A 27,688-nucleotide genomic window follows, 5' to 3' on the forward strand; every position below is an offset into this window, starting at 1 on the left:
AGAGTCATATTGACATATTGATATTTTATTTGATTTAATTATGTATATAATTTTTTATTTAATTATATATAAATTTCGTTTAATGTATTTAAATTTATCTTCTTTTTCTATACATAAAATATCCAAAATATTACGAATCTCACTTATTCTTATTATTTCAAGTACTTTATAATTATTATTTCGTACTTTATTATCACAACGTAATTGAATACCTTTATATCTACGTTACATATGAATATCAGTTTATCTACATTACATATGAATATCAGTTTATTTTAATAAATTTCTATGATGTAAAAATTTTAGTGCATCGTTACATCCTTGCTTACATATATTCGAGAGAATCTGCAATTAAAAAAAAATTTTAATTATATCTTGTATATTTCCAATATAGTATCAATATTTTTATATCATATAAATAAAGGATATAACTAAATTTTTTTGTTTTACCTCTATTTCGGGTGGATAGAATACCCGTACAAATCTATACAAATTTTGCTTAGAAAGTTCTACGCTCGTGTTAGAGACATTGAGCTGCAAAATACAGATTTACTAATATATATAGGCGAGCGATAATTAAAATTCAATATTTGGATTAATTCAACAGGCGCATAATCATTAATTTAATTGCATCATATATTAATTTTTTGAACTTGTTTAGCTGAAATACGCTATTTTATACACGCGAAAAACAAGCACATACATAAAATAGCTGATGTGAAGTGTCTCTAGGGCAAATGTCACTCTCTCCGCAAAATGGACACACAGTAATAGTATCTTCATCGAATATAGGAAGATTGTCGCTGAAACCACCGTCCATGTATCTAATGCCGTGCAATCGAGGTGGCAGTAAACCGGAATACAATGGCACAAACGAAGTGGCTAATAGAGCCTTGATAAAAAATATTAAAATATATAAAATTTATATTTGTAAAAGTTTATAATGCAAAAATTTTTGATATAAACAACCTCTTTGAAAAAAAAGACAACTTGTATAAAAAAATCGAATGATAACCCATACAGCACAAAAAGGCCAAAAGACGTCTTAAAGACGTCTAAAGGACTTTAAGACGTCTTTAAGAAGTCTTTTAGATGTCTTTTGGACATGTGTGCTGTCTGGGAACATTTCTTCCAAATAATAAGAATTATTTTTCATTCTTGTTATATTTAATTTTAATATGATAAATTTTTTTATTATATCAATCTATCAATTTTAATTATATAGAGTAAATTATAATATATAATTATAGATATAAAGTTAAATTTTCTTACTTGTAGCAAGTCTTCTTTTGAATCGAATTGCGAGATGATCACATTCTTCCTATCATATACTCTAGTCAAAGAGATATGCAGTTTGCCATTCACGCGGATGTGAGCGTCATCCGGTAAAATCTAGAGAACGAGAATCGTATTCATTTTGCATTGTTGTAGTGAAAGTTTTTAATAATCTTAAATAGTATTTTATCGATATAATAAAAATGATCTAGAAATATATATATATTCGAACTTATATCCGTTATTAATTTAAATCTTTTAATTTGTTGGAAATTTCGTCCTTCTTTCGAATATTATTTGCTTCTTTTAAACAACAAATAGTAAAATTATCAAGATTCATCTATTAATAATAGGCGAATCTAGAAAAGTTTATTAAGTTTTTTACAAAATTCTTATTCGAAAATTCTGTTTTGCGTATGTTATTGAATACAGAAATGTTGGATTAAAATAAACAAACAGGACGTATATATAGAGAAACAGTTATTTCTTGTGTTATTCTATTACTTTCTGTAACCTTCCCAACAGTACGTGTTGCACATGGAAATATGGACTGAACGATCCAAGTATGTATTGTCGCGCTGCCTGTGCTATGAATAATACTGCATTTACAGTTTCTTCTGAAATGTGAAAAAAGAAAGCAATCACGTGTGCATTCAAAATGGAATTGAGATTGTCAGGATATTCACGAGTCATTGATGCATCGCTAATTGATATTTAATTGTGAATTATTTATATGTCTTTAAATAAAAATTATTCACATTAATTAAAAATATAAAGCAAATTAAATAAAAAATCTTTTTACAAAATTACATATACAAAATTATTATTGTATTATTGAAATATATTATATAATATATTCATATATGTATAATTTATGATACCGATTTTATATAGTTGCAATGTCTATTTGTAAAACGCGTTTTGACTAAACATTTAAATATACATGTTGCATATTTAATTCAACATCCGAAATATATTCATAATTTTTGTTAAAATTGAAAAAGAAGAAAATCATAAATCCAAAGCTTATTTATTGAACTTCAAGTTTTCCTCATTGAAATATATATATATATAATTTTTATTTAAAATATATATATACATATATATTTTAAATAAAAATTTTATAGTAAAATATAAAAGAAGAAACAAAGTTTTATCTACACTTCTATATATTTAGTTATTGAGAAACTTGTCAAGAAAAATAAAAAAAATTAAATAATTTATTTTATATAGACATAAATCGCGCGTGATATTAATCATTTTTATATACTTTGGCACACGATTACATTTCGTTTTAAAATAGACATTTTATACGAAAATAAACGCGTAAATTCACAAATAAATGCAAATCCATTCATCATAGTATATCAACAAATGACCATAAATATAATTTTCTTTCTTCTTTTTAAGATAACAGTGTGTAAAAATGATTATGTACTGTATGTATGATGTTATGTGATATAAAAAGATGTTATCGGTATAAGCCAAGCGTATCAATGACTTGAGAAATTTGTGTAACAATAATTTTATCAAAACTGATTTACTGAAGATAAATCGGTCAAAGACCTAATAAGTGATTTTACTTGTCGCTAAAAGTATATTATAACGGAGATATATGCAGCTGCAGTCAGGGAGCAATGCTAGAGATGTTTCGAAACATTGCATTAATTAATCAGAATAAACAAATTTTTACATTTTTTCTGATTAGTAATCGAATGATATCCAGCCAATCACACTTCGAAATATTTCTTCAAACATCTTTCCGAGCGTAGTCGATATCAAAATATAAATACATTTGATTTAATTAACTTTATCGGGAAATTCGCGACTTTTCTAACACTGTCAAAAAGCAGACACTCACCGAGAGGCATATTGCAAAGTAAGCAACACGCGGCTATAGCACCTGCAGACGCGCCGCTTATTTTATTCAACGGTAAATGCGGCGCATATTTTTTCAAACCGATTGCCACGCCGATATGATAGATGCCGAGGAAACCACATCCGGCGAACGACAGATTCATATTGTTTTATCTTAATTAACGCGTAACAATGTTGTCCCTCGCGTCGTCCGTTCTTCTCTTCCTCTTGATCCTCTCGTATATTTCACGAAGAATAAAATCGCAGATTATGTTGCACGTTCAAAGCGGAAACGAACCGCGCGAAGGATCACCGAGATCTCTCCCTCGTGTCTGTATTTTGAAACGCGAGGAAAACACGTTCTCGAAGAGCGCCTCCTGATTTTCTTTCCTCTCGATATGCACATACATTGACACAAATACGAAGAAGAAATACTCGTGCTACGATCGATCATGTGTTGTCAACGTGCTAGAGCAACAGTCATTCGGAGTTCACAGTAAAATTCCGGATGCTCTTCGTGGGAGGGAGCAGTATTGCGAAATGATTGAAAAAAAAAGATAAACGATCCTTCACATTTCACATTAGTATCATACTATTCTTCGCTCACATATGGTAAGATTGTTCCTGTCAATTGAATTTTCACTTTAATATATTACTTTTCAGGGAGATTTCTTAAATATTTTGCGTAAAATTCTTATAAATACGAACGATTTGTTTTATATAATGCATTAAAAATGTAAAAAGTGTTCCAACTTTTTTTAATCTTCATAATTGCATTTAATTCACCTTATAAATATTAATTAGAATATCGACGTTTTATTTTGCTTAATTATATATAGCGCAAATACATATGCAAATTTCGTTTAATATATTAAAATTTATTCCATTTTTTTCGAATTTTATCATCAGATCATCTTATTAGCCAGTTGTGTTTAACATTTATATGTATCTGTACACTTTGAGTTATTTGCATTCGTGTGCGTGTATAGATTTACGTATAGACTTTACTTATAAATATCGAACGCATCAATAATAAAAACATTTGCGTTAAATATGTAATATTATAGAATTTTATATTTTATTATAGAATTAATAATATGTTAATATTAATATATAATATGTTAATATATAATATTTTTTAACATTTTTTATTTTTACATTGTATCACAACAGATTAAACAAATTACAACAGTTACTTATAATTACTAATATCCCAGGTAGCAGAGTGACGTCAAATGACATCTTAATAACGTTTTTTTAATGACGTCATTGTACGTCATTAAGACGTCTGGAGACGTCATCTTGCTATCTGGGATATATATATTTTTTAATATAACACATTGTGTTTAATAATCAATCATACATGTATAAATATATTTTAATTTTTTCAAAGTAAAAATCTAATTTCTAACATTTAAAAATATCAAAAGCATAGATATTTCATTAATACTTATAAAGTATCTTAACAACATACATGTCCAAAAGACGGAGTATCTAGAAGAGAGTCAAAGGATATTTTATGTCCTCTAAATGTCCTCTCGATGATCTTTGGACATCTTTTGGACTTTGGTGTGTTGTTAGGATATTATCACAACTATTTCGATAAACATTTCTTGTCTCTCCTTTATACACTCCTTCATAATAACATATTTTGATATTTCTAAATTCCAACTTATTTTCATTCTAATATTTTTATATTTACAGTTATACATAATAAGAGAATTATATTTAATTGTAAATTTGATGTATTTGTATTTATTTTGCTTATTCTATGTATAGATAAAAGACATTACATATGTATAGCATTTATGAAAATCATTAATAATGATATAAGATTTTACATTAGCTTATAAAAAGATATTTAAAAAAAACCGACATCTTTCAATATTTCTTTAATTAAATTTTCTGTAAATTAATAAGTAGGAAGACACTGTTTATGATCAAATCAAATTCCATCTATAAATAGAAATCTTGTGAAATAATTAAATTAAAAAATAAATTATATTTTAAATCTATAATGGATATAAAATATATTTGTGTATTATTTAGGATTTCATGTCTCAAAAAAAATATGAAAGTACTGTCGTACAAAATACTTTATTTTAGAAAAATACCTTATTCGAAAAGAAAAAGCAATGCAATAAAAAATATTTTACAATGATACTTTTTCTTATGATTTTTTCTATTTCAACGAAATTATCATAAAGAAGAGACAAGTTTTTTTTATCCATTATATGCCTATTATTAAAATGAAACATTTTAAAATAATAAATCACAAAACATTCTTAATATTTAAATTCTTAATATTATGTATAAAATATTATTGATATAAAATATCATAATTAAAAGCTAAGTTACATATAACCGTTATTAAATTATACTTAAAGTTATTAAATTATACTCTGTAACAAGTAACAAAAAGCAACAGTTAAACAAAAAGTTTAATTCTTTAACATTCAGACCAGCTGTAAGCAATTATAAAATTTTTTTTCTATGATAGACTATAAATAATTTTTAACTTGGAATATGTACTTCCCAGGCAAGATAATAATTTAAAATTAAATATTAGTAAGTATAAAACAATTTTATAACAATTTTATACTAAAATTTTCTCCAAAATATAAACCCTGGTAACAAGATGACGTCTAAAGACGTCTAAAGACGTCTTAAAGACGTCATAGACGTCTTTAGACGTCATCTTGCTATCAGGGTTTATATTTTGGAGAAAATTTTAGTAGATAAAATTTTAGTGGATAAAATTGTTATAAAATTGTTTTATACTTACTAATATTTAATTTTAAATTATTAATGCTATAAGAAAAATATAAAATAAAAAATTTAATAATAATTTAATGTTATTAAAAAAATCATGATAGAATATAAAAAATTTATTCTAAATATTCTAAAATATTTTATATTTTTCACAACCTAGATAGAGCATATTTTGAAAGTTTTGTAGATGATAACAAAATTGCAATGAAAAACATATCGCAAATTATACAAGATAAACAAAATTATTATCGATGTTTAAGGGTCCTATAGTATTTATCAAAATAAATACGAAAACGTTTAATAAACAAAAATTATAACATTTAAATATGTTGCTTAAGAAATATGTTCGAACAAGCATTGAAATTTAATAGTTGGTTGAATATACATGGAACTTATATTGTAAATAAGACTAATTTGTTTAGAGAAAAGTAACTAGCTCGAAAACCTGATTTCTGAATTCAAATTTCTTAAACATTTGTTATTTCTCTTTAACATGATCCAAAAAGTCATTAAGAAGTAATCTTTTTATACAATATGTAAGTATCGTCAAATATCTTTTCAATTAATCTGAAGGAAAATGATCCTTTTTTAGAATTAAAAATAATTAAAAATAATTAGTTTTTATAAGGATCGTTACGTAATTTTTAACATAATATCTTCAAATTCATTCAAAATATAATTCAATTATATTATAAAAATAATATTTGATTATATTCAAAATATAATTTTATCATTTTTTTCTAGATTTTAATTTCACCTCTAAAAATTAATTATTTCTTTAATTATTAGTTATTCAAAAATTCTACAATTGTTTCTATTTTTTGTCAAAGAAAATAAATTCTAAATTTCTTCGAAAAATAGTAAAAAAATATAAATGATTTTATCATATTATCTTTAATCACCAATCAGTCTTTTTCTTGTAAAATCTATAAACGGACAATTGTTTATCATTAATTTTCAAATCTAAAGTAACAAACTTGAATTATGTTAGAATACTGTTGTGTGCCATACTAACACTTAAATGTATTAACATTATTGATACGTATATTACATTAGGTACTTATATGCATCAACATTTTCTATCAATTATATATCTTACAAGAATATATGTTTTTATTAAATAATGCTCTTTTTTGAATTGAGCAATTTTCGTTATTTTCCATATGTTCACGCATATGGAAAATATTCGGATATAGTACTTTAAATATCTCCGCTCTTTTTGGCTAAGTGAGGCATATATCTTCTGAAGTATATCATAATAAAAAAAAAACACATTTTTAATTATTATTTGATATTTCTAAGATAACAATTACATAAGCTACTGGAGAATAATTTTTATAGCAAACTCGTAGATGGTTGATCTACTTCTGGTCGACTGTCCGGAGACTTAAGCGCTTCCACTTCTTCTTTTTCCATTTCCCACTCGCTTTCCGGATCGGAGAATATATTTGTGCTATTTAATATATCATCTTCTAATGATGCATCCGATAAGTTTTCTATATTTTGTTGATTCTCATTATAAAGAGACTCTGTAATTATTGCAATAAATATATATTTAGAAGTTCATAAATTATAAATTTCTAAGTTTATACAATCCATTTTTATTTATTCTAACATACTTTTATTTATTCTAATATACTTAAGGATTTTCTTTATTCTAAATCAACTATTTTCCTCTAAAAATTAGCATCTTCTCCTGTATTGCTTTTTAGCATTATTTATATTTTTTATGAGATTATTATAGATTAAGAAAGCGTACGCGAAAAAGTAAAAAAAAAATTTACAACTTTAATCCATGCATTCCATTATAATAAATAAGAGAGTGCAAATTGAGGGATTTTTATATCTTTAAATAATATCCGAATAATTTTAGAAAAGGAAATAAATTGTGTTTATAAGATTTTGATTGAAAAAATACGCTAATAATTAAAATTATTCGATAATTTATAACGTTAAATTCTTGAATGTTACCAATAGATAAAATAAAAGAACGTAACGTAATTTAAATCGACCACACTGGCAATTTATTAATTATTAATTTGTAGTTCACTTGATAAGGACAAAAACCATGATTGAAACGTTGTGAGTGATACATTACCAACCAATAAATTGCCAGTGTGGTCGATTTAAATTACGTTCGATAATTTATGTTATAAAATATTGGTCATAAACCGTATGTTTTATGAAAAAAATATCAAATAATTTACCATCATTAAATGTACGTTGAGATAACCATGTAGATTCAGTCCAGTCGTCAAATTGGAGTCTTCTATTGGTATCAACTTCGTCTATGGAAAGTATAGTATGCGATTCTGAATCAGTTACATCGAAGATCTCTGTCACTTGCACTTTGTTGTTATCATCCATATAATAATAAGCTATTACAGCATCTTGTTCTGTACTTGTCTATATAATGAGATTTATGAAATTTAATATCTTTATCTTTTAAATTATATATTTTAAATATATTTTAATATATTCTCATTAGAGAATACATACTTGCAAGATATTTTCGCAAGTATCATCCATTGTTCGTGTGAGATCACCCATATTTATTACACAACTCGATTTGCCCGAATCTGTCCATGATGGCCTAAAGCATAATACGTTAATAGTGATAATCAAAATAATCAAAATAATCAATATAATCAAAATAACTCTATGCAATTATCTGTCTTACTTACCGCTCGTTGTATTGAACAGTTAAATCCAGATTTTTGTGTTTTTTATATAGAGTGTCAACCTCCTCTATATCTCGTGCATCATACATACCTAAAAAATTTGAGAATATTGTTTGATAATTACTTACAATGCACAATAAAGTAATTCACTTGCTAATCAACTTTTATATATTATGTATACCTCATATATTGTATTATGTATTATATTATATCAGTTTTGAAACTCTCTCTTTCTCTTAGATTATATATATATGTATATATAATATATATATATATATATATATATATATATATATAATATAAAAAATCAAACTATACTTACTCGAATCATATTCCATAATGTTGAAATGACACTTGATTGATTGAGGCTGAACATAGACATTGATTTTTGGAAATATTATACTCAACTGTTCTAAGACAAATTTAATTAACTCTACTATGTTGTTTCTCAGCTTCGGAATATTTATAATGAATCTGAAATAGAAAAAATACATTACCGTTAATTATACACACAAAACAATTTGTTTGAAGATATTATAATTAATTATTATATAAGTAAATTTCTGCCTGACTGTGAAAATATTCCCACTTAATATTTTGTTCAATTTTTATCTATTACTTTAGAAATATTCTGTAATTTTCAAGTAAAATTGAAAATCATTTAAGAATTCGTATTTTATAATACTTATATTTTTTCATGAAAGATAAAATTTTATAATCAGCAATGTGATAAAATATATCTATGATTAAAAATAAAATTTCAGGCAACATATGCTTTTGATGATAAAGAAAATTCCATAGATATAGTATGCAAAGATTGCAAGATAAAGAAAGCCTGAAAATTTTATATGCTTACCGGGAGGGTGTTAAATGCTTAGAATGAGTAAATGCTCGTTGTGGGATATGTAGAACATTTCCAACTACTTTGTATTCCAAAGTGCGAGTTTCTATCTTGTTACCAATCAAACTATCAATGACATGCATGATGTTAAACACACAATATCACAAACAATAATTATAATTTGTGAAATTGCAATTGATTGAGCATACCACATGCAATATATAATGCAGTAATGTGTAACTTATGCAGTGAAATAAAAGATAGTAAAACTTAAGCTTAATAAACTCTTAAAGAACAGTAAACTTAATAACAGTAAAATTAAATTATTATAAAAATAAAAATTATTAATTTATTGTCATCTTTGTAAGCGAGAGGGCATGTAACATCTCTGTCTAATAATCAAAAACATTAAATCTAAAATTAATATAATATTAGATTATACACATACACGGGTGCGAGCACGCATCTTTGGAACTAAATTATTTCATGTATGTGTTTCATCAAGCGGTGTATTTATGTATGCATATATATTTAAATAGCTGCTTACTTTGTGATGGTGGCGTACATTATATCTACCGGTAGCGTACAAGGCAAACTCAACAACGATAATAGTTTCACACTACGGTGTTTAAACAGCCAATTAACAAGTCCCTTATTAGCGGAATCTATGGCATCTTGGAATATCGTCATAACGGTCTCAGGCAAATTGGCTACCAATGCTTCCTAAAAATAATATAGTCTCTTTTATTCATATTATATATAAGTATGTGCAATAATATGAAAATAAAATATATCGAAAGAATAAAGAAAAACTTAAGATTAAGTCATATTGATTAATACAGGTGAAATTGAATTTAAATTTCGATATAAATGATGTAGAATGAATAATATTGATTGAAAATTAATACATATTATGAATTTTTTACCTGTCTATGCATCTTACACTCTAGACATTCCGGGTCATATTCCATGCTATCGTCGATTGTCTCTTGAACTATGTACGTTGATTGTACTGCGAGACATCTCGTACAGCTCAACATATTATTACGATGTAAAAATCTTAATGCATCATCGAATCCTTGTTTACACATATTTGAAAGAATCTATAAAAAAATTCAAGAGAAAATAAAATTATATCTGTTGCATTTAAGATAATTGTGCAATTATGCAATATCAAACAGATTTTTATTTTACCTCTGTTTTAGGTGGAAAAAGTATTTTCGTGAACCTGTATATGTTTTGTTTAGAGAGCTCTATACTTGTATTTGCGAGATTGACCTATAAAATATACAAAAAGAACAATAATTATAATTATCGAAATAATCGAAAAAGATAATAATTGTACATATCGCTTATTAATAAGTGTGAACGACGAGTACGTACGTGAAAAAGTTGAGATGAGATATCCCTGGGACAGATATCACTTTCTCCGCAAAATGGACTAACAGTGATTGTATTTTCGTCGAGCGTAGGTAGATTATCGCTGAAAGCACCGTCCATGTATCTGATGCCATGAAATCGTGGTGGTAGCAAACCGGAAAAGAACGGTATAAACGAAGAAGCTAATAGAGCCTGTACAAAAAAAGAAAATATTAAATACAAAATAGTGGAAAATATTAAATACAAATAGTGAAAATTCTAAGTATAAATATAAAAAATATGGAAGAACAGATTATTATAACTTATATAAAAACAAGATCAATTTGCAATCAAATAATAAAATGTTCTCTAAATAATAAAAATTATTTTTGATTAAATAATATTTTATTTTAAATTTATCTAACAAGTACGATAAGCTTATTATCAATCTATCTAATTTAACTCTCTTGTTACAAAAGTACGACAATACAAATAGCTAAATTGCCTTACTTGCATTAAATCTTCCTTGGAATTGAATTGCGACACGATCACACTCTTCCCATCATATACTCTTGTCATAGAGATGTGCAATTTGCCATTTACACGAATATGAGCGTCCTCCGGTAGAAACTAAAATATCCATTTTACATTATATTTTAACAAAAGGAGATTTTTAATAATATTTTCTATTTACCTTTTGCATGCTGTCTAGCAGAAAGTGTTGTACATTGAAAGATGGACTGAACGGTCCGAGCGGGTGTTGTCGCGCTTCACGTGCCAGACGTAATACATTGCTGGTCATTTCTCCTAAAAAAAAAAAAATAATAATAACGATCATGTAAATTTTCGAAGCAAAGCTAATTAAGATCACTAGGACATTCGTGAATCACTGATTAATTAACATTCGATCGTTGGTGATAGATTTATTTAACACTGATAAAATTTGTAAGCAGAAAGAGACAAGTTTTATTCAAGTTATTTGATAAAAAATTAAAAATTTCACGCGATATTAAATTAATATTAATATTACAAATTCTTTTTAATGAACACGAAAAAGGAAGTACTCAATGTAGCATTAAGATCAATAAGATAACGATAACATGGATGCTAAAAAGTGTTAAATCAACAAAATAAAATAAAAGAAATTTGAAAGAATCAGTTTTAAAAATTGTATATCTTTTAATGATTTATCAAGAATTGTATTTTTCCAAGATTAATAAGCCTTTATTGTATCGTATAAATATTTTTTATTTTCAGAATCTATTTGTTCTGTATCTATTAAATAGACAAAAAATACATGAATATCATAATGGAAATGATTTATTCTTTTAACTTTTCATTAGTAGCAATATTATTAATAAAATATTTTCTATATCTATTCTAGTTCCATTTGATAATCTTTCTAAATAACTTTTCAATAAGAGACTTTTTAATGGAACATTATTGATAATACATATTTCAAACATATATCCAATCAATATAATAATTGAAAATTGATTTTATAGAGTTATATAAATTATTAGTAATATAAGAGAAAATAATGAAATAAAATTGAAACAGCCAAAAATATGCAAAATTACAAGAAATTAAGTTTCTGTGGTGAAGAAACAATATTGCAAAATATTCGAAGATATGCAAAGAATGCTGTTTTTGGAGATAAGCATGTAATGCTAGTGACGTTATTGTATCATGATGTTCAATCATGATAAATCAATGAGCAAAGACAGATGTGTTCATCTATTAAATTTATGCAATATATTACGATAATGTATTATCTTTCTTTTCATCATCCACTTTGACATTTGATCCGTTATAAACTTAGAAATGAGTTGACGTCAGTTATGTCAGGAAACAAGAATGATAAGAAGAAAAAAAATATCGTTGTTGTCTTCCGATCGACACGCGACAATTTTTTTGAAATAATGCTTCGTAATTTCTCTCTCTTTTTCGCATGATTGATTTGTCTCAATGAAATTTCCGCTGCGATAATCGCGAAAAGTGCGCGGAAATGCAAAGCAAGCAGTAATGATGTTTATAACAAAGTAATCTTGTAGAAAATGCTATAATTATTTCGAAAAATAAATTAAATGCAATAGATATGATATACGCAGTTAAATTTAGTAAAATTATATTTATTAATATTATATTTAAAACAGAATATCTTTGTGTCGTAGAAATTTACAGAAAAAAATAACAGTAACAACAATTGTTCCAATTTAAAAATAAAATACGATTAGATATGGTAACTTTTCAAGATTAACTTTTGTTATTGTATTTTTCCCGTATTTTCTCTCGTATGCTCCCACACAATGGGGACATTCAACCGCATTATTTCTTCCAAAATGCAGTGTTTTGTATTCGAATATTTTCCAGATCAACTTGTGCATGCAATTTCAGATTTCGATGCTTATGCATAGCTTGAGTTGCGTATGACGCGAATCAATCTGGTCGATAAGCATGCGTGTGTATCGCATAAAGTTCATGTGATACGTTTACGCTTAAAATGGTCGCAACTTTGATCTTGATTTAAAAAAGAAGGGCAGTCTTGGGATTCCGATTTCGAATTTCTTAATATCGAACGTCATAGACTGCAAGAAGTTGATTGCAAACGAGGGAAAAAATAGTTGCCCGAGGTTATCAGATATGCAAACATTAGCCGGTCACTGCGAAAAAGCACGAACACGTCAGAGTATCTCGCCAACTTAAAGAATTAATAGAAACAGCATCGCTTTGTTCGCCGTATCTCATATCCGACTGTAGACACAGGCACGAGTGAAGTCTGACATCATAGAAATGACAACCAGGATGAGATTTGCTTTGGAGTTCTACGCCGCGCAATTAATTATGCGACTTAATAGAAAAAAAAGTGGCGAAAAATGCCAAGTAAATGTCCCCTTTCAAGATCAAAAGGGAAATTTTTGCGACGTTTCATAAAATTTATTTATTGTTAGAAGAAATGACGTTGACGTTAATCGAAAAATATGGAATAAAGATGTTCCGATTTGCAATCCTTTTCAAAGAAATTTTATTATCTCCAGAAGTTAAATAAACATCCTTTATTGTATATTATCGAAAATCATTATCTGTTTACTTAATTGTTGATTATTCGGTCCTTATCCGAAAAAATGTAGGATTTCGAATGTAGTGCCTACAAACTGAAACTATTTCTTACAACAAATTTATATAAGAAATATATTAGATAAAAAATAATCTGAGTGTTTCTTTTTTAATGCTAGTATTAAGCTTTATATTTGCGAATATATTAATGATTATAAATGATAGGAACACGTAAAAATACGTAATAATAACACATACATTGATACTAATAAGATAAATGTTATGTATTATAAAAAATGTATTATAAAAAATAAGTAATGTAAGTATCATAAATGCCACGCGTGTGGTGTAGGAATAAATAAATAATAAAACTGAATAAAAACAATTGTAAGAGGAAATTGGAATTGCATATGCATGAAAGTCTATTTAACCTATGGACATATTTACCGTTGACGAACAGAACCGTTATTTCATATCTTGCTAGTTTCATATATTTTTTGTTATATATGTATATATTTTTTTTAAGTTTCATATATATATATATATATATATATATATATATATATATCTTTAAGCTATACTGATAAACCTACTAGAATTTTTCCTCAAATTTTGAAAAAATCTACATATTAGTAATCCAAACTTATTTAGATTTAGCTATCAAAAAAATACTTTGAAAAAATAGACAATAAAATAACTTATTTTATACAAACAAATTATGATATACAATAATTCATGGAAATTCTGTATAAAAGAAAGAAACGATATGCATCTTTATCAATATTTCGTAAAATAAAAATTATTTTTTTATTAAAAGAAATAAATGTGCAAATTTAATACACGTGCAATATCAAGGCAAATCGATAAACCTTGTCTCCTCTAATCTTTCAACGATATTAAACAACAATTTTAAGATAAACACTTTTATAATTCAGCGATTCACGGCAAAGATTACTTGTGAATATATTCGCAAAGATACGGAAGATATATTAAAAATATTAAATGCATGTGCAAAGTTCATCATCGCATGTGAACAATGGCACTTAGCATCTGAAATTGCGTATCAGGTCGACCTGTGCAAAGATTAACTTTTAGACTTTAGACAATAGTCCTTTAATAAACATCATTCGAATGACGATGTCCTTGGCTCACACGATCGATGTATATTAATCAATGTCGAAAAAAAAATACATCTTCGAGGAGGTATTACGTAATCGCGATGTATTGACATTGTATCAATCGATCATGAGTCATTTTTGACATATAGTTGCGCGACAAAGAAAGAAAGGAGTGATTAATTCGTCAACTCAAACAAGTGTTACGATCAAAGTAAAATATTGATTTTACAATTACACAAAGGAAATATATTACAGTTAAAAATTACAACCCAATTTTTATGTATATTCTGCTCATAAATTAACATTCTACTTATATTTTTTTTATAAAAAATTATATTTTGCTAATAAATTAATATTCTGCTAATAAATTAACATTCTCTTTATATGTTTTTTATATGTTATTATTATGTTTTTATTATATGTTATTATTATTTTTTCCATAAAAAAATATCAAAAATGATGTCACTATTGCGGAATACATGATGTTGGTCAAATAGTTGAATATTTCATTGTCTCAACTCTTTTCTATCTTATATTAAAATGTGCTCGCGAGGCACTTAGTCGTTTTTGTACTGTCGACATTGACCAACTTTAAGAAGGTCATTTTATAGTAAATTTTATAATATACATTGAAAGGATATATGAAATATATTGTACATACATGTGTCACATATGTATGCGTAATATTGTCACATATGTATACCAACATATGTATCAAGTATTCTTTTTTATATGCGATAAAATTGATCAATATTCTTGTTTCCTGTATTGATTTTATTAATTTATCTCGAGCAAGATTCTTTTTTCTACAAATCATAATCGACATACACCATAAGATAATAATATAATCTTGTCCATCTTTATCATTATTTTGATATGGATCATTGATAATCATCTTTATCGCGATACATACAGATAAGCTTCAAGTACAAATTTTGAAACTATCGTTGAAACAATATCTCTAGCCAATAAACTCTGACGTTTTGTTCGGAATTATCGCGCATATCTTGCATATCTTAAAGCGCCATAAACAACAAATGAACAATTTTTTCACGATCTCTTCACTGATAACGAAAATATTCTTCTAATCTTAATTTAGATAATTGACAGGTCACTAAATCAATGAAGCAATTTTCGGTCAATATCATCAAAATTATATAACGCGATAAAAAATCAAATTATATCAGTTAACTATTATATCGGTCGTATATATATAATAATATTTCTCGCCATAAACATGTGATTGTAACCTAGTTCCAGTGACATCGATGCACATATGTGGCGAGAGAGCCAACAAGAGATAGCATCCAACCCTTTCACTAATGTTTATTCTCCGATTCACGTCATGACCATGATTTTGATTCACGCTTGAGGATTACGAAAACATATTTGTCATAAGATCGATTAGTTTGTTACTTTATGACATATATTCCTAACGTTATACGATCTAGTCTGACCTTGTTTATGCAACTGAAGATTTGTGAAAATAAGATGCGAAAAGGCAAACTAGAGATTGAATTATTTTCAACGTTTTAATATCTATAAATCAAGTTCGGTGATTTTAAAATTAATTTGCTAATTTAAATTTCAAATTTCTATTTTATTTTTACAGACTTGCGACTACGTAATTAAAATAAATATCAGATACTTTGCGAAATCATTATCTTCAAAGTTATTTTAATTTTTGGAAGAAAAATTAATTTTCTTTTAGAGCAATTAATTTTTTTCCACGTTAAATATTCATATGTGTATATGTCAGTATTTCAATCATAAAACTCCTCTTAGATCTTTCAACAATTTTACATCAAGAATCAAATAGAATCTGCGTGTAAATATATAAATCAGAGCTCTTGTGAGCTAACAAACAAAGCAGCTGTGTTTTTTTACGTGCGTGTTAAAGTCTACCGAGTTAATTCTCGAATGACTACGTCATCTCAACAGCTGCTTCCTCTTAATTAAATAGATTACGTCTCTCAAATATATATATATGTATATATGTATGTATGTATGTATGTATGTATGTATGTATGTATGTATGTATGTATGTATTTATGTATGTATGTAAGTTTAACTCGTTTCAATTTCATAATTAGGACTTACGCAAGACGATGAAATGCCACAATGCTTAACCTCTGTTTATTATCGCATCCATCAAAAATAATTCATGAGTTCTCATTACATTATTACATTATTATACGAAGTATGCAAAAAATATTTATGTAATACCTCACTTCGAATTACTTGAACAAAATGCGATTGATTATTTTGGGTCTTGTGGTTAATCCATTTTCCAAATATAACTCTTTCTCTGATATAAAATAATAATAATAATAATAACAAATCTATGAAATAAATGGAAACAAAATTTATTATAAAAATAATTGTAAATAAAAATCTAAAATATAATATTAAAAAACGATTACAGAGAAAGAAAATTTATTTTATATGTTTTAGACTTACATAATTACATTAAATGTATCTCTCTTTATTGCATTAAAAAAATTTAAATTCAGATTTTTATTTTAAATTTTAAAAAGGCATAAAAAACCCGTAAATTGATTGTTAATATTAATGCTCCTTTAAATTAACTCTCCTTTACATTACATTCATAGAGTTCGTAATATATAATACATAATACATAATGCAAAACTTCGCACTTCGAGATGAAAACACAACCAAGTGCTTACTCCGTCTCACGATAATAAAAATAACATATATCTATAATGCGGAAAATAAAATATTGCTTGCTGCATTCGTCTATGTTTGCATGTGGTCTATTTACAAGATTGGCATCAAGCAATGACATTTACGCATATATATGTAAATGATTTCAACATCTAAAAGCGTGTCAACGCGATAAATTGCGAGCTAAAAGTTCGATTATATTTGCGCAGCGGAAATAATCACAATGTAATCATCACAATTCCCTTGTTTACAAGTTCTTAGCTTAGATAATGAAGGTATTCCATCTCCCCCTTCTCTCATAACTTATTGAAGTTGAAATGTATAATGAATCGTTATTACGAAGTTAAATAAGACGTAAAAACAAATTCTTTTTATTTGAAAAATATCTTGAAAGAAAAATATAAAATTCAGATTTTTCACGATTTTCCGTAATTTTGCAAGGCAAATAAGGAGACCTCACTGTCTATGAACAATTTCAAATGGTCGTTACTGTAAAAGTGACTGTCCAATCAATAGTACATTTTAATTATCTATCTTTTTTTAAGAAATAATAATTTTTTATTCTTTTATTCTTTGCATTCTTTTATTCTTTGTTCGACGATGGCACATATCATCATAAACGAACCGGCAATTTTAACTTAATTATTGGAAATGCCATTTGCATGTTTAATAGAACTAACAATGACGCGTGCAATTAAATGATAAATAAAGGAGAAGGGGTAGGACGCTACAAATTTGCGCGTCACAAGCTAATTATTCTAGTTCGCGGTTGCTCTCGTTATCGCGGTAACGACACGCGGTGAATTATTGAATAATAAATTCATTCGATCGTGTAACATTCATTGTGTAGCAACATGTAATTTGATTTAAGCATCCAAGCAATTATTCGCTATTAATGTTCGCATATAATTGATTTATTAAGTAATTTTGCATTTTTTTAAGTACAATTTATATTTTCTCTTTTCCATAGATAAATTTGTCTTCGCTCGTAATACGCAGCATGTTTTACGTTTTTTCTTCTTCAGCAAAAAAACAAACTCCAATATATATATTCGAATTTGTTTTTTTTTTGCTGAGGAAGAAAAAAACGTAAAACATGCTATGTACTATGAGCAAAAACAAATTTATCTATAAATAAAAAAAAATAAAAATAAAAAACTTTAAAAACTGATAGTTTTTTGACATACTCCAAAAGGAAAAAAATGATCAAAAGTAATATTTAAATTTCTATCTCTAAATTTCCAAAAAAGATACCAATATAACTTACAATTCTATGAAGCAAGAGATTTTTTTTAACAATGTAAGTCATCGGACGCAATTAACAATGTCCAAAAATAGAATATACACAAAAATATAATTGAATCATTTTTTTATAAAGAAGCTAATAAAAATGCAAATAAAAATATGCATACGATATGTGAAGTAAAAAAAATATTATCGACACTCAAATGCACCGTTAATTAGAAAATTAAATTCTAAATTATTTTATCTTGACAGTTGACAGATCAGTCTTACAATTAGATAAATATGTCTAATCAAATTCATCGAAAAAAATACCAATGATAAGAAAGAGAGAGAGACAAATTTTACCTACGATTTCTCTGTAAAAGTCCGTCGAAAAGAATACTTTACATCGACAAAGGAAAAAAAGAGAGAGAAAGAGAGAGATTCACTCACCGAGGGGTAGGTCACAAAGTAAGCTGCATGCGGCGATGGCACCCGCGGATGCGCCGCTTATCTTGTCGAGCAGCAAGTGCGGTGCATACTTTTTGAAGCAGACAGCCACGCCGACGTGGTAGATGCCAAGGAAGCCGCAGCCGGCGAATGACAGATTCATGTCGCTATTTTTTCGTCCCGCAATTCTCGTTCTTAATAACGCTCTTAATCGCGCGACGATGTTGTCCCTCGTTGTCCCTCGTTGTTTCTGCTATCCCTCTTGTTATCCTCCTTATCTTCTCGATTATTTCGTCACCGAGAGTCGCTCGCGAAACGACGCTGTTTACGACAAGTTACTGCAAGTTACACGCAGCATAAACAGGGCGAAACGCAAAAGGCGCCACCAGAAACTTGATTCGCCACTTTTCGTCACTTCCTGTTTGAGAAAAGTGTCGTTCTTTTTTCAATCAACAATCTCTGTCGAATTCTGTGCTCGTTATATGCGTCACTTGCGATACGCGAGAGCGATGCACGGTCGTTACGACGGTCAACCGTATTCTATCGTCGGCGCGAACAACAGCTGTTCGTTCCCGATTAAATCCCCCGTGCGCAGTGAGAACCGGAGAGGAGGAAACGCCACACACAAATTACGCGTGTACAGACACGAGACACACGGACGGCGGAAGCGATAATGTTCGTGCGTGACGCAAGCACTCACACGTGACGCTTGTCGCACGACTGGTTAACGTCGGTGGTGTGGTTCGTTGGTCACGCCTCCTATGTGACGCACATCTAATGCTGCGTTCACAAGTATGATATATTTTTTTATATCATTATAAGTCTCGTGCGTACCGACGATGTTTTATTTTGCATATGTAAATATGTGACAGATAAAAATAATGTGTTATAATATAATATAATAATTTTACAGTATGTTATATGTGATATGTAATAATTAAAATCAATTGCATTTTTGATAATTAATAAATCAATGATTAAATATCTTAATAATTAATAATAATTAAATATCTCAATAATTAATAATAATTAAATATCTCAATAATTAATAATAATTAAATATCTTAATTAATAATTTTACGTAATATTTTAACTAGAATAATAAAAATGAATCTTAAATTATGTTGGTATAGGTCGCCAATATTGGGCGTTTTTCAGCAACCAAGGACACAGAAGATACAGTGTATCGCTTCATCCTTGTTAATTGCCAAATGTAAACAAGGATGAATAATTTACTGTCTTCTGAGTCATTTACTGAAAAACTTCCATTGGCAATAATCATTCATGTATACATAATGTTTACGTTCATTCATATATAACATACTGTCAGTTATAAAAAACACATAGACATTTCAAATCGATAATCATTGAATACACAAATTGTAGATACGAGATATATTTTTAATTAAGATATCGACCGAGAGATAATGTGTCGCCTTCCAGTATCTTTTCGCGCAAGAGAGATGGCGAGATGGTTCGGATGATAAAAAGATCACAATTACTTCATCTTATATGTGTATTTATTTCATTACGAATCTTTCCACATTTCTTAATCTTGTCCTGCGCGCTCCATCATTATTCTGCGTCTATAATAATTAAACTAAATAATAATTTAAGTAGTCTAATTAAACTAAATTTAATAATAATTAACTTTTCCTTTTTTAATCGATCTCACCTTCATCTCGTGCAGCGAGGTTACTACGATCCCTACGCCAGGTGTCTCCGCGATGCTCCTGATCCGCCGAGTTTCGAGTCGAACCCGTTACCGACCGGACGGCGTCGGGTTTGGTCGATATCGGGATCCGTCGCGTAATAAACGCCGACAAACACCGACGAGTACCTGGAACGCGATGATGACGGGGCGACTGTGATAGTCGCGACGAACCGGAGCCGAGTGAGACGGGCGCTGCTGCTCGCGGTGCGCGTTAATCGGGGAGGAAAAACGGGACAGAGACGCGGACATCGAGAACGCACAATTTTCGTGGGGAAGAATCAACGGAAAGATCGACCCCGGTTCCGTCAAACGTGCGTCGTCGTACGTGAGGAGCGTGTGCGTGTGTGCGCGCGCGCGCAGATGTGTGTGTGTGATGCCGGTGCCCCACTCCCTGGTGCGCGACACTACTGGTCCTCCGAAACTAACCCTTTACAACACATCCCCGACTAGGGCCGTGCACGCCGTCGTTTACGTTACTATGTGCATTAGCGGCGCATAAAACGCAAGGTGAGCCGGTCTACCCTTTGGTATATCTATAAGTACGTATATATAAAGATTTATTTTTGTGCGCACTCATAAGATCGATCAGCGTGGATGGCGAGTGCTTTTCGATTTCTCTCTCTTTCTCTTTCTCTCTTTTTCCCCCTGTATCTTTCGGTAGAAAGACATATCCCGAGGGTGAGTCGCGTTGCGTCAACCCTTCTACGTCGAAATAGAATAAGGGCGAAAAGAAAGGAAAAGGGAGTATTTTGCATCTTCTAAAACTTCTAAACTCTTAGATTCTTTCAATAAAAATTCGCAAAGAGAGAATGTTATATTTCTTGTTAATTTTACATGGTATGACATGTATAATTAATTGTTCTATATCTTGAAATAATTTAGTTCGAAATAGAATTGGTAATTGACGAGTTATTAATGAAAAAGAGACATCAACACAATATATATTGACCTTGTTATTGATATATAGTATATTAATAGTATAGTAAGATAAACAAAATTGCTATAAACAATGTTGCACTTGTGTTGCACTTTAGAAAGAAAAATGTTACAATTCGTGAAAGTTAATCTAAAGAAAGAAAGAAAGATGTTAGAAAGACTTTAGAAAAAAAGATGTTACAATTCAAGGAAGTTAATCTAAAGAATTACAAGAGATTTAATTAGATTTATTAAATCAGTTAACAGATATTCTTAGTGATTTCTGTTATATTTAACAGAGAAACAGAGAATTTATTAATTATAGTAAAAATTATTAGATGTTATATTAAAATGTGTTATATTAAGATGTTATATTAATGTTTTATTAAAAAAAATACAATCTATTATTTTCGCAATATCTAACGTATTTGTGGATGCAGATATCTTGTAAAAGTCTATCAAATATAAGAAAATTATCTCAAATTTAATTAATTTTTTGTCAACTCAAGAAACATTCAAGTTTCAGCTTTAATTAACATTAAAATATAAATATGAATTTTATATTTAACAATAAGTCGAGATCCAATAATAAATAATGTGCTCCTACAAGTAATAAAATTTTTCCTCTTTTCTCTATCATAGCTGAATACATACTTGTTTTGAGGTGAAAGGGATTTTATGTTTATGTATTTACATGTTCAGTACTTCTTTCCTCCCTATTTAAAATATAAATGCATATATGGAGAGTATAAAAATTTTAACTGAAAAGCATTACCTATTGTATTCTGGACAACAACAATAATTTAGCACAATTTATACACATCACAGCATACAAAGGTCTCTCTTGTTACTGACTCGAATACGAAATCGCGCGTTGATATGCCGCTCGTCTCAACTTCAGAATCAAATTGAATAAACAAGAAAAGAAATTGGTCTTTTAATTCAAGATAAATTTTAGGCTCTGAAGTAGATTCTCTTGCTTACATAATTATGCAAAATTGTGAATAATAAGAAAACCATTATTGTATTTAATGTAAGAAAAAAAAGATATGTATATCAATTAAAAATGGAAAGAAAATAAATAAATATAAATAAAATAGGAGATAAAGAAGGAAAGAGAAAGACATTGGAATTGCATCAACTGATTGATTAATTCTTTTTGCTGTACTAGAAATGTATATACTATCATTAAAATTATATATAATCTAGAAAAAAATGATAATAAAATTTGATAAATATATAAATTATTAAATTAAATTGTGTATCTTGTTATTACAATCTGCTTTAAATAAAGCAAAAAATTTCAAATTGTTTAAAAAGGATATTTTAAAGATACTTAATACATTTTTGTTGGCTGTAGGATGTATGCGCTGCAGATGCAGACTGCCTGCCAAGGTGAGGGCACTGGTGAGCCCGATGATCCTAGTAGCCTTCATCAGGAACCAGCACGACCCGCTGCACAAGATTGTAGTTCTTTTGATATTGTCAGAGCTACACAGGTAATATCATCAATTAAATTGGAGAATTTATCTTCAAACTATCCTAAATATATACATTTAAAAGAAATTCAAGTTATACAAGTAAAAAAAACTCACAATAAGCATATAAGCATCTAACATTTTAATATATTTTTTTTTAACACTTTGAGTTTAACATAAATAAACTTTCAATTTAAAAAACCTAATAATTTAATAAAACTAATCATGTCTATGATCAAAAAATATGATTAGTTTTTTTATTTGAAACTAAATAGGATAATTTTTTTACAGTATGGAGCATTGGAACGAGTGACAGAATTGGTGGAAGCTGGTGCTGATGTGAATCAACCGGATTCAGAAACTGTAACATTACTCCACTGGGCTGCCATAAATAATCGAAAAGATATTGTTAAATATCTTATTGCAAAGGGAGCTGTAGTAGATGCAGTTGGTGGTGAATTAGCTTCTACGCCATTGCATTGGGCTACAAGGTGAATTTATTTTAATAAACATTGTTGATGTTACTTAATAAATTGATTTAAATGAAAATAATAGAAGATTTTGAAAATAAGCTGTCTTATCCTTATCCTTCTTGTGATATAAATTTATAAAAAACTTACATAAAACAAAATAATTCTAATTGTGCTTCTAGACAGGGTCATCTCTCTACAGTTGTCATACTGATGAGAGCAGGTGCTGATCCAACCTTGAGGGACTCTGAAGGTTTTTCATGCATACATCTGGCAGCGCAATTTGGTCACACAGCCATTGTGGCTTATCTGGTAGCGAAAGGTGTAAATCCGAACATGCCAGATAGAAGCGCCATGACACCTCTCATGTGGAGTGCTTACAAAGTCAACAGGTACATAGAGTATCGTGTTATTACAATACAAGCAATACGGTTTCTCTAATAGAATAACGCTATATTGGTTACTTTAAAGTCTTTCCTTTTACAGCTTAGATCCAACACGATTGCTGTTGACTCTAGGTGCGTCGCACTCGCTCACCGACAACCTGCACGGTAACACAGCGCTGCATTGGGCTATTATAGCGAAAAATAACACGGCGATATCTATTCTGGTGCAACACGGGGCCTCGTTAGATTTGCCCAATTTCCAAAATGAGACCGCGATGACGCTGTTAGGCCCGCATATTGGCGCCGCATGGCTAGGTCACAAAATTAGTCAGGAGATTAAAGAGAAGCAAGGTCGCACGAGAACATGGTGTAGAGATAAGGTAATGATAATATCCCATAAGTATGTCATGATATATATTAGCTTGGAATAAAAGTAACTTTTCATTTGAGAATATTTTTTTGCTGTTGACTGTAGAGTTTACAACAGATTTAAGTTAATTTTTTTCCAGTTTCTCTGTACATATAATTACATTATCTCATTATCCATTTTTTTCTTGTAGAGAATCCGTTGGTATTGCATGGTCAGTACGCCATTCATAGCATTTTATGTGATCGGCATGATTCTACAGATCGGATGGGATTATTTACTAAAACTAGGTGCCTTTATCACCCTTTATGTAGCGGTGTATTTAATGAACCATTTCGTGTTCGACGAACGGCTGTTCCATATATTACCAATGTCGATTTATTTGGCAACTAAGGTGAGTTGATCATTCGATATATTCTAGATAAATCGAGGACATTTACGTACGATTAGTTTCTGATAAGCTGCTAAGCATGATAAGTAATATTATTGATAAGGTGATAAGCTCAAAAGATAATATGATACAATGCATAAAATAATACTATATAAATTTAAAATAAAATATAATAATGAATTTCAATGAATACTTAAATGTAAATCATTATATTAGGAAATTGAAATATATAATTGTTATTGATATTTAAACAAAATAATATACATTGAAAAATGCGATAACTTTACAAAATGTCAATATCCCATCATTTATAAATATATTTTGCATTGATATACTTTGTTAAAACATATTTATGCATATATTAGTACAGACATTTTTTTGCAATTGATTATATGTCGATTTTAATTGAATTTTGAATGAATTATATATTTTAAATATGAATTATATTTTTTTTAGATGTGGATATATGTTACGTGGATATTTTGGCTCGGAGTCCATGCAGCATGGTATTTATGGTTATTATTAGTTGGTGGTTCTGTTCCTCTCTGGATATGCTTTCTACAGTCTTGGCGAGGTGATCCCGGAATTATCACAGCGACTCACGAGGATAAATTAAATGTACTTTTTATTATTTCTATTATTTCTATATAAATATGTAAAATTAACCAATATACATGAAAAATTAAATATATCTTCATCTGCAGACGATAATCGAATTGGCCGAATCCGGTGGTTTTGAACCACAATGGTTTTGCAGTAGCTGTTTAGTCAGAAGACCCATGAGGTCTAAACATTGTTCCACATGCGACCGTTGTGTAGCGCGATTCGATCATCATTGTCCATGGGTTAATAATTGCATCGGTAAATAAAAACTATTATCATTTTTTCAATTTGCTTTATATATATATATATATATATAAAATTTTTTAATTTTGATACCAAGTGGTAAATTTTTTCATTTTTCCTTTTAGCCATTTTACTCTATTTGTTCTTTTCATTTCACTATTATAAAAATTAATAAGTTATACAATTAGACAATGAAGTATATAACGTTAAACAATGGGCTAATTGTATAATTTGCAGGTGCACATAATCACAAGTATTTCCTTGGATTTCTGGCGTCTTTGCTTGGATTGTGTATCGTTATTTTAACCGCTAGTGTACAGTATTGGAAATTCGAATGTTGGTCAAACTTGACGAACGGTCACAGTGCAGACAATTATTTAGTAGCGGCGGCTACCTGCGATGCTTGGGTAATGTGGGTGGCAGCTAACACATCACTTCATTCCTTTTGGGTAGGAACTCTGTTGGCGTGTCAATGTTATCAGGTAAAATGCGCGAGTCTAATTTTATAATGTACATTTTATAAATTAAAACCAATGAAGGAATCATATTTTAATAGTTAAAAAATGGTTGATTAATTTTACGTATTTTCACAGATCATGGTCCTGGGAATGACAACGAATGAACGAATGAACGCTGGTCGTTATAAACATTTCAAGCAGGGGAATCCGTTCCATCGCGGTGCTCTGCAGAACGCCGCAGATTTTTGCAATTTCAGCTTTTGCGGGGTGAAAGCGAAACCTAGCTCGGACTGGTTGCACAGTTTCGATCTCAAACAAAGCATCGAGAAGTTACCTTTGCTTGCGCAGAAAGATAACTTTCAGTACGTTTAGAATCTTGTAAAAGAATATTAAAACGAGACTGTATTGCGCTATCGCAGCCATGAGAAGCTAATTGTACACACACCCACATATACACCATATCACTTATGCCTGACGTACTTCTTGGGCTACCAAAGAGTTGCCGCAAACACGTAAGTGACTTTCCAATACGGCAGTAATTACGCATATACACGAACGATTTCACTCTATAAGTAGGTCTATTGTACAATAGTCGTTGAATAACAATTTCTCGACTTGTACTCGTGAAAGACTTACATTTCACAAATGTGCATATCCCACCTGTGCTCTACTTAAAGATATCGATGAGAGACAGAACAACTTAATTGCACAAATATTTCTTCAATTCATCAATTAACTCTTTATTGCCCAAATTAAATGAAAAAATATATTTTCAAAGAAAGAATAAATTTTCATATTATTATATATATACATATATATATAATTTTGAAATTATAATAGCTGATAAATGAAGAGAAATACATGAAGAGGAATTTGGATATTGAAAAATTAATCTGTAATCTTAGACTGGATTTTGAGCAATAGAGGGCTAATATAATTATCTCAACTGATTGTTACACAGGTTGTATCATCCTTTTTATATTTCTAACATTCTTCATCTAATTATTAAGATAACAATTCTTTAAAATAGGCGCGTGTTGTAAATATTAATAATTTACCTTATATCGTGTTTATTTACTAATAATTACTCATCATTCCACATTTGAATTCAATATCATAATGGATAATTATGAAATGGAGCAATTAATAATTTATCAGATCATCTTCTTCAAGAAGTAAACGCACTTGGAGCTTGAAAGTACATAATATTCAATAACACATGTATAAAGCCCTGATCAAATAATTTAATCTATAAGATTATTACACAATTACAATTATTTCATTACATAAAGGAATAATTAAAAATTTGTGGTTTTCCTTTACATGAACATTCAAAGAATCCAT

At 28.8% G+C, this 27,688-nt stretch overlaps 3 protein-coding genes across 5 annotated transcripts; 1 reads left to right on the forward strand and 2 right to left on the reverse strand.

The window, feature by feature from the left end:
- Positions 1 to 144: 144 nt before the first annotated feature.
- On the reverse strand, positions 145 to 3,621 carry LOC105250234 (patatin-like phospholipase domain-containing protein 2). The gene is made up of 6 exons (XM_011256218.3): positions 3,137 to 3,621; positions 1,780 to 1,892; positions 1,273 to 1,392; positions 704 to 892; positions 451 to 534; positions 145 to 345 (listed from the first exon to the last, which is right to left on the reverse strand). The coding sequence occupies exons 1-6, from the start codon at positions 3,294 to 3,296 to the stop codon at positions 271 to 273; spliced, it is 741 nt and encodes a 246-aa protein (XP_011254520.1). The 5' UTR covers positions 3,297 to 3,621; the 3' UTR covers positions 145 to 270.
- A 3,181-nt stretch (positions 3,622 to 6,802) lies between these two features.
- Positions 6,803 to 19,986, reverse strand: LOC105250235 (patatin-like phospholipase domain-containing protein 3). 2 transcript variants are annotated; one of them, XM_025406375.1, is made up of 13 exons: positions 19,323 to 19,482; positions 11,480 to 11,592; positions 11,296 to 11,415; positions 10,810 to 10,998; positions 10,621 to 10,704; positions 10,353 to 10,529; positions 9,974 to 10,149; positions 9,442 to 9,552; positions 8,908 to 9,059; positions 8,589 to 8,676; positions 8,404 to 8,497; positions 8,112 to 8,310; positions 6,803 to 7,433 (listed from the first exon to the last, which is right to left on the reverse strand). In XM_025406375.1, the coding sequence occupies exons 1-13, from the start codon at positions 19,480 to 19,482 to the stop codon at positions 7,240 to 7,242; spliced, it is 1,857 nt and encodes a 618-aa protein (XP_025262160.1). In that variant the 3' UTR covers positions 6,803 to 7,239. The 2 variants fall into 2 exon arrangements, with proteins under 2 accessions (XP_025262160.1, XP_025262161.1); XM_025406376.1 differs by lacking the exon at positions 9,442 to 9,552 and having other exon boundaries at positions 6,805 to 7,433; positions 19,323 to 19,986.
- A 1,174-nt stretch (positions 19,987 to 21,160) lies between these two features.
- LOC105250236 (palmitoyltransferase Hip14) lies at positions 21,161 to 26,896 on the forward strand. Of its 2 annotated transcripts, none has more exons than XM_011256220.3 (10): positions 21,161 to 21,540; positions 23,309 to 23,447; positions 23,718 to 23,917; positions 24,079 to 24,288; positions 24,368 to 24,662; positions 24,843 to 25,043; positions 25,497 to 25,658; positions 25,745 to 25,901; positions 26,124 to 26,368; positions 26,480 to 26,896. In XM_011256220.3, the coding sequence occupies exons 2-10, from the start codon at positions 23,310 to 23,312 to the stop codon at positions 26,714 to 26,716; spliced, it is 1,845 nt and encodes a 614-aa protein (XP_011254522.1). In that variant the 5' UTR covers positions 21,161 to 21,540; position 23,309; the 3' UTR covers positions 26,717 to 26,896. The 2 variants fall into 2 exon arrangements, with proteins under 2 accessions (XP_011254522.1, XP_011254523.1); XM_011256221.3 differs by having other exon boundaries at positions 21,162 to 21,540; positions 24,383 to 24,662.
- The last annotated feature ends 792 nt before the right edge of the window (positions 26,897 to 27,688 follow it).

The sequence above is a fragment of the Camponotus floridanus genome, unplaced genomic scaffold (genome assembly GCF_003227725.1).
Source record: "Camponotus floridanus strain SB8 unplaced genomic scaffold, Cflo_v7.5 scaffold140, whole genome shotgun sequence".
Taxonomy (NCBI): Eukaryota; Metazoa; Arthropoda; class Insecta; order Hymenoptera; family Formicidae; genus Camponotus; species Camponotus floridanus.

What these genes read in the sequence shown, in the direction of transcription:
- LOC105250235 (XM_025406375.1), bottom strand. Translation starts at nt 19,482, where the DNA reads ATGAATCTGTCATTCGCCGGCTGCGGCTTCCTTGGCATCTACCACGTC. An exon ending in TTTTTCCACCTAAAACAGAG is followed by an intron (nt 10,530 to 10,620) that starts GTAAAATAAAAA and finishes ATTTTTTTATAG; the next exon opens with ATTCTTTCAAATATGTGTAA. An exon ending in TCAACGTACATTTAATGATG is followed by an intron (nt 7,434 to 8,111) that starts GTAAATTATTTG and finishes CAATAATTACAG; the next exon opens with AGTCTCTTTATAATGAGAAT.
- LOC105250234 (XM_011256218.3), bottom strand. Translation starts at nt 3,296, where the DNA reads ATGAATCTGTCGTTCGCCGGATGTGGTTTCCTCGGCATCTATCATATC. An exon ending in ACTTTGCAATATGCCTCTCG is followed by an intron (nt 1,893 to 3,136) that starts GTGAGTGTCTGC and finishes TTCACATTTCAG; the next exon opens with AAGAAACTGTAAATGCAGTA. An exon ending in CAAAAGAAGACTTGCTACAA is followed by an intron (nt 893 to 1,272) that starts GTAAGAAAATTT and finishes TTTTTTATCAAG; the next exon opens with GCTCTATTAGCCACTTCGTT.
- LOC105250236 (XM_011256220.3), top strand. Translation starts at nt 23,310, where the DNA reads ATGTATGCGCTGCAGATGCAGACTGCCTGCCAAGGTGAGGGCACTGGT. An exon ending in GAACATGGTGTAGAGATAAG is followed by an intron (nt 24,663 to 24,842) that starts GTAATGATAATA and finishes TTTTTCTTGTAG; the next exon opens with AGAATCCGTTGGTATTGCAT. An exon ending in CTCACGAGGATAAATTAAAT is followed by an intron (nt 25,659 to 25,744) that starts GTACTTTTTATT and finishes CTTCATCTGCAG; the next exon opens with ACGATAATCGAATTGGCCGA.